General features: G+C 52.1%; 1 protein-coding gene across 1 annotated transcript; it reads left to right on the forward strand.

The window, feature by feature from the left end:
- Positions 1 to 7: 7 nt before the first annotated feature.
- On the forward strand, positions 8 to 11,355 carry Emc8 (ER membrane protein complex subunit 8). The gene is made up of 5 exons (XM_090357182.1): positions 8 to 377; positions 7,199 to 7,275; positions 9,932 to 10,001; positions 10,510 to 10,604; positions 10,911 to 11,355. Exons 1-5 carry the CDS (start codon positions 156 to 158, stop codon positions 11,068 to 11,070), a joined length of 624 nt encoding a protein of 207 aa, XP_090213308.1. The 5' UTR covers positions 8 to 155; the 3' UTR covers positions 11,071 to 11,355.
- The last annotated feature ends 331 nt before the right edge of the window (positions 11,356 to 11,686 follow it).

Consider the following 11,686-nt stretch of genomic DNA (forward strand, 5'->3'; position numbering starts at 1 on the left):
CTGACGAGGCCGCTTTCCGGCGGGCCGGCGACCAGCGCGGGCCGAGGCGGGCGGCGGCGGCGGCGGCGGCTCTGGACGGGCGGGAACCGGCCGGCCGGTGTGTGGGCCGCGGCCTGCTGACGTGCGGAGGCGCCGCGCGGCCCGCCCGGCTCAGCATGCCCGGGGTGAAGCTCACCACCCAGGCCTACTGCAAGATGCTGCTGCACGGCGCCAAGTACCCGCACTGCGCCGTCAACGGGCTGCTGGTGGCCGAGAAGCCGAGGCCGCGCCGCGAGCCCGCGCCGCCGGGCGGCCCGCACACGCTCTTGGTGGACTGCATCCCGCTCTTCCACGGCACGCTGGCCCTGGCGCCCATGCTGGAGGTGGCCCTCACCCTGGTAAGCGCCCCGGCCGGAGCGAACCCCAGCGTCCCAGGACGCAGCCCGGCCCCGCCGGGCCCCGCACGGCCTCAGGAGAGCAGAGCCGGCCGCCGGCCCTCGGGAAGCGTGCCGGCCTTCGTCCCGGCCTGGCCCGAGCTCTGCACGGCCCCGTGGTGCGCCCAGGGCTTCCCTGGCGTGAGAGCGGGCTGGTGCTCTGCCCGGCGGGCACTCGCGGCCTGGCGCTGGGACTTTCCGTGTCTAGCGCTTGTGTAGCCGGTCCCGGGGCCTGAGTTCAGGGCCTGGACACGGCCGCGGGGCTCCCTTTGCTCACGGTTCGCGCTCTGCCACTTAGGACCTCACGCACGGTAAGCAAGCACTCTTACCACTCAGCCTCGTTCCCGGCCCTGGACATTGGGGTGTCTAGGTGGACACTCTCAGTTCTGTGGAGATGAAGGAAGCGGGGAGGGCTTGGCCATCGGAACAGGATAAACGGGGGTGCGTTTTAAAAAAGAAAAACAGCTAATTGGCATCAGAACTTGGAGAGTCACACTCTAAGTAAATTAAGCCCATTCCTTAATCTAATTAGGACACCAGAGTAAATTCTTGGGAAACGGGAAGTGTCATAGGCAAAGGGTGTGTCTGTCCTGGGGTTGCTGGGTGATGCTTTGAGTGTCAAGGTTAAACAGGTCATCTGGTGAAGTTTTTCATATTTCTAGGCTGGGGATAGACAGTAAGCCAGCAGTATCTGTAAACTGGACTGCTTTAGTTCTTGGGAGGGGGAAAATGGGCTAGCAATGCCTGATACATCCCTGGGGACGTGAATCCAGGCCTTTCCATCTGATTGCTCAGTTGTGGAGGGAACCTCAGGGCATTTGGGTCAGTGGAGTGCACACTAGGTGTATTTGCCAGTTGCGTTTTTTGAGGACTGTCCTGCTTTCCACTAAATGTGGAGATGATATGGCTGTGGGCCTGATACAGTTCTCACTAGCCAGTGAGATTGCAGCAAGCTTGTAGCACAATATGGAGATTCAGTGCCCAAAATGAGTAAAGAACAGTGAGAGATTTGAAAGAAAAATCAGTTCTGCAGCCCCTGGCAGGGGACTTGCTGGTACTGGGCCAGCCCTGGTGACCCCAAGGGTGTGGCTGGAGAGCTAGGGGACAGATGTACAAGGCAGAAACTGAGAGTGATGGCTTCTGAGAGGTCTTTGTAGATCAGTCGACTTGAGCCTGGGGGTGGTGAGAGATGTAGGAGGCAGGAAGGTGTGCAGAGAAGGGGAGGATCCAGGGGGCAGGGCAGAGCAGGTTACTGGCTTGTGTGTAGCTTAGAGGTGCCACTTGAGCACAGCAAAGGCATGGGTCTGGAGATGAGGAGGTCACTTGGCATATGGCCAGCCCTGATCTGGAAGTTGGAAAGCGGGTCTGGAGCTGGGAAGGTGATGAGGCCAGTGACGCCAGTGACTTGAATCACATGGGCTGGGAACACTGAGGAGTCTAATAGATGGGCTGTGGAAGAAGATGCAAAGGTGGATGCAGAGTAGCAGTGGGACAGGGGGGAAGTCCTACAGAAAGAACTTCCTGCAGGAAAGCTGGGCTGACTGGAACCTATATGTCACGTCTACCATGAGTGGCCTGCACACAGCCAACGAGCTAAGTTCCTGTTTAGGATGAGAATGTAATACCTGAGAGGAGTAAGCATGGTGACTATTAACTAGTGCCTTCAGTCACTGTACACAAACTCCCCCAGGAACAGGGCTGCCTCCCAGACCAATTACCTGGGCGGATGGGGAAGCTGCCCAGACAACTCCTCTAAACACCAAGCTGCCCTGCTGAGAGGCTGGGCTCATTCTGCCCCCACCCCCATCCCTGCCCTCTCTTGTCACATTGCTCTCTAGCTCCCAACCTCAGGCACCCCACACACATGGCCTTCAGGCCCCAGCCTCAGCAACTGACAAATACTAAAAGGAAGCCAAGCCAGTACAAATGAAGTTATGAAAGAAAATTCATAATTCAAGTTCATCTAGAAATTTTGTAATGCAGCCAGGAGTTGGTGATCATTGCCTGTAATCCTAGCTACTCAGGGGGCTGGGACCTCAGAACCACAATGGTTTGTTTGTTTTTGTTGTTGTTTTGTCAGCCGTGGGACTTGAACTCTGGGCCTGGGTGTTGTCCCTGAGCTCTTCAGCTCAAGACTACTGCCTTACCCCTTGAACCACAGCACCACTTCCTGTTTTCTAGTGATTAATTGGAGATAAGAGTCTCACAGACTTTAGTGCCCAGGCTGGCTTTGAACCTCAATCCTCAGATCTCAGCCTCCTGAGTAGGATTACAGGTGTGAGCCACCGGACCCAGCCCAAGTGACTCTTATTTCCAATCAATCACCAGAAAAGGAGCTCTGGCCAAAGCAGTTAAGCTCTAGCCTGAAACAAAAAACCCAGGCCCTGGGGCCAGGAGTATAACCTAGTGGTAGAGTGCTCTCATAGCATGCATGAAGTCTTGGGTTCAATTCCTCAGTACCATATACTCAGAAAAAGCCAGAAGTGGTGCTGTGGTTCAAGTGGTAGAGCACTAGCCTTGAGCAATAAATGTCCAAGGACAGGTCACAGGCCCTGAATTCAAGTCCCACATCTGGGGGGAAAAAATATATTACAAGTAAGCTATTTGAATCTGTGTTGATTATTTATAACCTGAAAACTATGAAAAATCTTAGGATCTGGAGCTACTGTTCAACCACGGAAATTCAGTTTTTAGCAGAGCAGCTAAATACCTGCAACTATATAATAAAGGCCTTATTCTCATGGCTCTTTCCTGAGAGAAATTCACATTGGAGTTTTTTGGGGCTTTTGTTTTGTTTTGTCGGTAGTGTGGATTGAACCCAGTGCCTGGGCATTGTCCCTGAGCTCTTGCTCAAGGCTAGCACTCTACCATTTTAAGCCACAGCACCACTCCCATTTTTCTGGAAGTTAACTAGAGGTAAAAGTTTCACAGACTTTCTTGCCTGGGCTAGCTTTGAACCTCGATCTTCAGATCTCCTAAGCTAGGATTTACAGGCATGAGCCATCAGTACCCAGCTTAGAGTTATTTTTGGTAAGTGACTGACTTAATGTACGGCCTACCAAAAGACAATATTCCTTTGAATGCTTTTTTGTTATAATTTTCCATTTAAAAGAAAAATCCTTGCATTTCTGGGTGGTTTTATTTTTTTAAGTACTTATGCCTGTTATCTTACTTACCCTTCTAGCCCCTGTGACGTAGATAGTGAAGGAATTATTCCTAATAGCAAAAACCCATAAAATGTCAGTAGGGAAATTAGCATAAACCTGTGTTTCCCCTAAGCCCTTTCTGTCCTCGCTTCCCTCCCTTGCCTTGATCTCTGTGTGGCAGAGCAGCTTTCTGCTCCCTGTGCTCCTGTGGCTTCTCAGCAGCTGGCCAGTCACCATGGTTTCAGGACAGTCCTTCCTGCTGTGCCACCTTGGCAGTCCGCTGCCCTTAGCACGACCTGCTTGGAGCACATCTCAGCACATTCACATGCGTCCTTTCCAGCCCTGGCCCCTTCACTGCCCACTTACCTGCAGAGCTCTGCTTTCATGCCTCTCCCCCCCCCCACCCTTCCTCCTTCCCTTCCGTCCTTGGGAAGGTCAGCTGTCCTGGGTGGGATGGCAGCTCCCTGCTTTGAGGCCTGGGGCTACCTGCGGGCCTCCCCCAGTATGGCAGTCCTGTCATGAGAGTGACTGACTCATGCCAACTGTGAGCATGTGTGCAGAAAGAAGCTGACTTCTTTACTCAGTCCAGAGGGAGGGAATGGTCTGGCCCTGGCACCTGAAAAGAGCTGTCCTACAAGGCCTAGCCCAGAACAAGCCAACATGGGCCAGAGCAATGAGAAGTCCTTTCCAGAAAGTGAAGAAGTACTCAAAAATAGACACTCAGATGTACACTTGCCTTGCATATTGTTTACATCATGGTGCAGCCTCTTCATGGACTTCTAGAAGCTTCAGGACAGGTTAGTTTTCTGTTGAGTTTGTCTTCAACAGGCAAAATGCAGGCTGAGGTGTGTGTTGCATATCACAGGAGCTATTATGGATGTCGGGTGCTGTCTCATCTGATGACACTGTCAGTGTCTGTGGACCAGGGGGACAAGTCCTCTGTGGCTAGCTTCCATCCTGGAGACTGATGCAGAGCCGGCTTGGAACTGGGAATGTCAGAGCCGTCATGACAGGGCTGCAGTAGACACTCCTTCTCCCGGCCCCCCAGGCCCCAAGGGGACTCTGCAGGTGTGATTCAGCTAAGTATTTAGGATGGATAAGTTACCTTGGGTTTTTCATGGAGGCCCAGTGTCATCAAGAGGGCAGGGAGTGCAAGGCAGGCAGGTAGGGACGGAAGCAGAGGAAAGAAGGAGTGTCGTGGCTATGAGCAGGAATGAATGCTACAAACTGGCCCTGCCTGCCATAGTAGACCTCTGACCTGTGAGGCGTGTGTGTGTGTGTGTGTGTGTGTGTGTAAAATGTATTATATTGTAATATATAATATTATAATGTATATACTTTTTTTTTTTCTTGCCAGTCCTGGGGACTGAACTCAGGACGTAGGCACTGACCTTGGGCTTTCTTAAGGCTAGAACTCTACACTTGAGCCACAGCACCACTTCTGGCTTTTCTCGCATGTGGTACTAAGGAATTGAATCCAGGTCTTCGTGCAGGCTAGGTGAGCGCTCTACCATTAGGCCAAACTCCCAGCCACCGTGCTTATAAGGGAAATAGGAAGCCACATTAGAGTAAAGGCAGCCATGCTAAAGAACAAGCCAGCTGGGCAGAGACAGGGATCACCTCCATAAGGATATTGTGTTGGGAGCCCTGCTTCGGCCGGGCAGAGGAGCTCTCATCCTAACTCCAGCTACTCTGGACATGTAGGTAGGAAGAGGAAAGTAGAGGTGTGAGCAAGATTGTCCTAACCAGCAGGCTCAACATAATGATGTCATCGCAGCTCTACAAGTACAAGTAGCCTCGTCCAGGCAAAAAAAAATAACCAAAGCAGACAGGGCTGGAGGCACAACCTGTGCAGCAAGGTGCAAGGCCCTGAATTCTGAGGAAAAGAAACAGCGTTGATCCCTACGCTGAAAGACCAGTGAGCTAAGTGCAGGTTTGAGTTCAGGGAAAGGCCAAATCCCAGTTTAGAACCAGGCCATTCGATGTCACATGGAGATAAACTGAAGGGGAGGATGAAAGAAGGCGTGCTAAGCAGGAGGACTTCCTGGAACATATTCCCTTCAGAGGCGAAAAGCAGCTGGTGTGGAAGTAGTTGCAGCAAGGTCACCGTGGACTGCCATTAGAAATATTTGGGGTTTAACCCTGATCTTTGGGGTGGGTGGCCAAAGTCTGATTGGTTCCGTGAGCCCTGGTTTTGACCCAATATGGTAATTTTTGGAGTTATTAAGAGACCAGAAACTTTCTAATCCTTTTGTGAGCCAGGGGCTCTTGGACTGTATGTAACTGTCTTGCAATGTCTGCTTTTAGTATTGCAGGAGACTGTCAGAGGCCTGAACCCAATCCAGGGGTAAACACAGGCCAAGCCCCCCACCACACACACACACCCCCCACTTCTTTGTATTCAAATTTGAACTCAAAGCCTGGCATATCTGGGCAGGAATTCATTTTGGGGTTCTTGAAATAGGGTTTCACTATGCAGTCTAGGCTGGCCTGGAATTTTATTTATTTATTTTTTTTTATTGCCAGTCCTGGGCTTGTCTGTGAGCTTTCTCAAGGCTCGATCCGGCCTTTTCTGTGTATGTGTTACCGAGGAATTGAACCTGGGTTTCATGCATGCTAGGCAAACACTCTACCACTAGGCCAAATTCCCAGCCCTGGCCTGGAATTTCTGATCCTTCTACATCAGTCATTCATCCAGCCTGCTAGATTGTGCATGTGCATCACCACACTTAGCTGGTGTATTTTTAACAAGTTAATTCACAAGAGAAAAAGTGAGATATGGAGCTGGATAGTGCCTGCCTGTAATCCCAACACTCAAGAGGCTGAAGGAGGAGAACCATGAGTTCCAGGTTTGTGTGTCAACACTGTTTCTAACCACGTACCACACCCAGTCCACCCCCCCCCCAAAAAATGAACAGTATCAATTTTGCTTCCTCCTCAACAGAGACTGAAATTTATTAGTCTATTAGAATTCCATTGTGGTGAACCAGGGTGGCCTTCTGTTGTTTTTAACAATAGCATTAGACCTGCAGGACGCTAAATGTGATGAGAAGAGAGAATGGTATTGTAAAACAACTGTTTTCAAGGTCTGCGCCAGGCTTCCATTTAGAAACACAGCACCAGGGTCAGGCGTGTGGGCACCTGCACCCTGCCTGCCCCTGCCTTTCTGCCCCACGTCCAGTGTGGAAGGCACTTCATGCAGCCTTGCTAGAAGTGCTGGGATCTTGTAGTGGAGCCCTTGGTTCTGTGACACTGATGGCCTTGTTGGTGTTCCTTGTCGGAATGGGATCTGCATGTGCCTTAGCACCCGGGCCTGCACCAGGCTTCCCTGAGCAGCACAAGATTCCTAAGCCCTGGCGCTCCCACGGGCTCTGTGCTACAAGGGGAGGTGGGCATGTAGTCTTTCTCCAGGTTTCCCATAGCATTTCACCCATTCAGCACCCCAGCCCTTCCAAGGCCTTTCTCCACCTGTGATTTTAGATGGATTTTTCCATCTGAGTACCCATTTCACTCTAGGGAGAAGGATCAGATATTTGCTCCTGTCTTGTCCCTGTGTGAGAGGTGGGGTCCTGTGGTTATTGAGACTGGATATTAAAGGGAGAGTCATTCATCTTCTCCCCTCCATTTGTGTTCTTTCAGATTGACTCATGGTGCAAAGATAATAGCTATGTGATTGCGGGTTATTACCAAGCTAATGAACGAGTAAAAGATGCCAGGTATGTGGATACAAACTAATGGGTATGCAGAGCACAGCCTGTTCCCTCTGCAGGCTCCACCTATGAAACTGGCCTTCCTCTCCTCTGTGTGTGTGTATAGTGATGAGGGCATCTTCATTGTGCTGCCTCTGTCCAGAGAAGATGCAGCGGTGGTCTTCCTTCCCTGACTCAGCAGCAGTCCTTGCATCTCCTTTGTTGAGTTGGAAGGGGTTCAGCCAGTGAGAGCAGCAGCTAGCCTCTGCCACCTCTCCACCACCCTGCTGTCCTCACACTTCCTACATAGTGTGTGTCAGAACCGATAGGACAGCAAAAGTTTGCTCTCCGCTGCCCTCAGTTGACTGCCTGTTCTTCCCTCTGGAGATTCCACTGGTTTTCCACCCCTGAGAAAGCTGAGGCGCTTACCATTTGTCTGCATCCCCCAGAGGCCATCAGAGGAGGCACTCGGGGTCATTTGAGGAATTAAGGAAGGGGGCCGCCCATAGCCATAGAAAAAAGGGTGGTTTCTTGTTTTGCTTTGTTTTGTTTTGTTCTTTGGTCATGGTGCTTGAACTCTAGGCCTGGGCGCTGTCTCTGAGCACTTCAGCTCAAGTCTGCTGCTCTCCCCTTGAGCCACAGCCCCACTTCCTGTTTTCTAGAGGTAAGAGTCACATGTTCTTTGGTGCCCAGGCTGGCTTTGAACTTCGAGCCTCAGACCTCAGCTTCCTGAGTCGCCACTGCGCCTGGCTTCATGCATGCCCGGCGAGCACTCTATCTCTAGGCCACACTCCCAGCCTCTGAAAGCACTGGGGAGCTTGCATGAAGCCGGCCTGGACTCACAGGGTTCCCACCTCCAGGCCTCCAGTGGGGAAGGGAGAGGAGGAAGGAGGACACTGGGAAGGAGGGGTGCAGCAGTGTTCAGAGTATGTAAGCAATGTGGACACCTCCCTCTCCTTGGCTGTTGCCCCCAAATCCACACTTCATAGAGCCACACTGTCCGCCTGCACAGGCTCCCTTTCCCTTTCCTCTCTGTGGAGGACACCTGCTCATCTCTTCATGTCCTCCCACTACTCTGACCTCCCTCCCAGCTCATTCTGGAACCTTTCCTTACTCAAATGCCATTTCTGTGCTGCTCAGCCTGGCAGAATTTCCCCGTGCCTTGCCATGACTAGGTCCCTCCTCCACCTGCTCTGCTCAGGAAGGAGGCTTGCATTCCCCTTTGCAAGTGTAGCACAGCCAGTGGGGTGCCAGCTCTAGGGAGCATTAGCTGTAGGAGGTCCTTCAGGTCCCTTCCACCCCACCCTCAGATCCTGCCCCACCAAGGTGCCACTCACAGGAGGGGAGCCAGGGACAGTGACTTAGAGGCAATGTAACTTGAAGGTTTAGAAGCCTATTCATGCCTATTTCATTCTTAAATGCTGTTTGCCACCTCTGGCTGAACAAGTTCTCACTGGATTAGCAGTGTCTCATAGCATAAGACTTGCAGCCAAGTAGACTTGGATTCAAATCTTACATTACCTACAATTAGTTAATTGTGAGTAGGCCTCTGTGGTCAAACTAAGAGGTCTCAGCTCAGTGGCAAAAAAGACTGGGTGATGTAACATGTGACATGAGAATGGCACCCAGTGCCACCAGAGTTCCCTGGCCTCAATAAAATAAGCTTTTATAAGATGTCAGTTGTGAACCAGCTGCAGTGTGGCTCACACCTGTCATCCTAGCTACTCAAGAGGCTAAGATCTGAGGATCGAGGTTCAAAGCCAGCCCCGGCACTAAAGTCTGTGAGACTCTTCTCTCCAGTTAACCATCAGAAAACTGGAAGTAGCTCGGTGGCTCAAGGGGTAAGGCAGTAGACTTGAGCTGAAGAGCTCAGGGGTAACACCCTGGCCCAGAGTTTAAGTCCCCTAATCCCAGAACCAACCAAAAAAAAAAAAAAAATGGTGACAGTTATGTGGTGGTGCCTGACTTTGTGCTGACTGGCAAAGAGGATTCGCCATGGGCTCAACCTTCAGGAACTGCACATCCTACACCTGACTCCTGTAGCCTGTCGCGTGGACTTGCTGCAGACCAACAGGGAAACACGTGCTGCTGGGATGTCTGCTGGCCACTGCCTGGAAGCCCACCATTTTTACCATTCATTTTACAGATTTAGAACAGCCCTCAAAATTCCCAGTTTTGAAAGTGAAGAGAATAATGAGAAATTAGGTGGTTTTTGTTATATCCTGACTTTTTTTTTCTTTCCTCTTTTTTTGCAACTATAGCATCATTGTTTTTGTAATTTGTTTTCTTTGTGGTGCTAAGTATCAGTCATGTCCTCAGACATTCTAGCTCTGCCAGCGAGCTATGTCTCCATCCCCTGTAGCATGTTCAGCTCATAATAGTGCACATTTAAAACTGTGCTGTGTGGGTGCATGTATGGGGGAGGAGGAGTCCCTGTCTCGGGGGAAATAAAGCTAGATAGGACTTTGTGACTCATACCTGTGACTCCCAGTCCTTCGGAATTGAAGGGAAGGTTACTTTCAGAGAGTGGTCAGCACAAGACCCGACTTGAAAAGTAAGGGAAGCTAACAATGCCAGTTTCCTGTCCTCACAGTCTCCTGGGTGGGGTAACTGCTTATATATGTGGAGACAAGTGGGTGACATTGACCAGAATCGGATAGAACTCATTGTCCCTTCTCTGCAGTCCAAACCAGGTGGCAGAAAAGGTGGCATCGAGAATCGCCGAGGGCTTCAGTGATCCTGCGCTCATCATGGTGAGTCACTTGTGTGTGGCCCTCACACTGTCTTTCTGACAGGCACTCTGCTGCAGCCTCTCAATCTGTGGCCTTAGGGGTGGGGCGCCCCTTGCTGAATCCTGCATGGCACCCGCCGGCTGCCATTGCAGTCACGGGTGAAGGCCTAGTACTGCTACGTCACCTGGGAACCTCTTGGAAACACGGATTCTCAGGGGCCAGACCAGATCACCTGACTCCAGAACAATGGAGTGGACTGACCCTCTGCAGGTAGCTCTGAGCCCCAGTGGAATGAACCAGAGGCCAGGCCATCTCCATTCCAACAGTGAGGGAGAAGGCTGGCTGGGGAGCCTCCTCTCCTCTCCTCTCCTCTCCTCTCCTTCCCTCCCCTCCCCTCTCCTCCCTTCTGCTGGGAAAGCATTGAAGCCTGAATGCTTCCTCAGCAAGGTTCTCCAACGTGCACACACATCTAGGCACCAGCTCTTGGCACAGTGCTGTGTTCATGCTTATGTTCTTCGCCTGTGATCAGGTAGACAACACCAGGTTCACAATGGACTGCGTAGCACCCACGATCCACGTGTATGAGCATCACGAGAACAGGTGGCGGTGCAGAGACCCACACCAGTGAGTGAAGCCCCCACCCTGCTGGGCATGTGCTGGCATGCACTGCCGGGGTATCCTCCCCACCCCCTCTGGGACTGCAGGCCATGGACTTCAAACAGCTCAGGGAGCGAGGGTGGCACTGCGGGCTTTCCCGCCCCATGTCCAGGGCACCACGCTCGTGCTGGGCATCTGTAACCACTATCTACCTCCACCTTCTCCAGCCCAGCCTTTGGAGGGTTCCCCTTCCGGTCTTTCCTAGTACCGGGCCCTGTCCTCCACACAGCCCAGGCGCTGTGGAGAGGCTGACTTCTCCATGTCTACCCGCAGTGACTACTGTGAAGACTGGCCCGAGGCACAGAGGATCTCGGCATCCCTGCTGGACAGCCGGTCCTACGAGACACTCGTGGACTTCGATAACCACCTGGATGACATTCGGAACGACTGGACAAACCCCGAGATCAATAAAGCAGTGCTGCACCTGTGCTAGGCCGGCTGCATGACTGCGGGCAGAGGGATGCCTGCTTCTGGAGTGAACAGAAGCGGGAAGCTGAGGGCTGACACGTGTGCCACGCTGGAGGCGGGGCATGGGGTCTGCGGGTACAGGGCACGGGAGAGGGACAGGCCACCCGTCCTGCGGGTCCTCAGCCATGGGTTACTCTAATCTTCCAAATCAAAGCTGTTTATGCTTGTCCAAGATTGTTCCTATTAAACTGTTTTAACTAACCTTTTATAATCTGGAGAGAATACTTTTTAAGGCTTATGAACTATTAAAAAAAAATCATACTCCACTGAGTGTGTGTGTGTTTCTAACCTTGACTGAGTTGTTCTCCACACACCCCGGGGGGAGGGGCACACACGTGGAGCCCTAGTGCCCAGCAGTGCCTGAGAGGCTACACTGGTGCCAGCAGCCAGGATGCCCTACTCCACCTGAGCTCAGAGCCATTGTGTGTCCAGGAGTAACTGCACACTGTCTCCTGACAGACCTGCATGGTGGGGTGAGCACCAGTGCACCTGGCAAGCAGGGCCTGGCAGAGCACAGTGCTGAGCTGCTGGGCCTTAGAGCACCATACAGCCTAGGGAGGGGGAGGCCTTGCTGTGTGAAG

The sequence above is a fragment of the Megascapheus bottae genome, chromosome 24, assembly GCF_031878675.1.
Source record: "Megascapheus bottae isolate mThoBot1 chromosome 24, mThoBot2.hap1, whole genome shotgun sequence".
Taxonomy (NCBI): domain Eukaryota; kingdom Metazoa; phylum Chordata; class Mammalia; order Rodentia; family Geomyidae; genus Megascapheus; species Megascapheus bottae.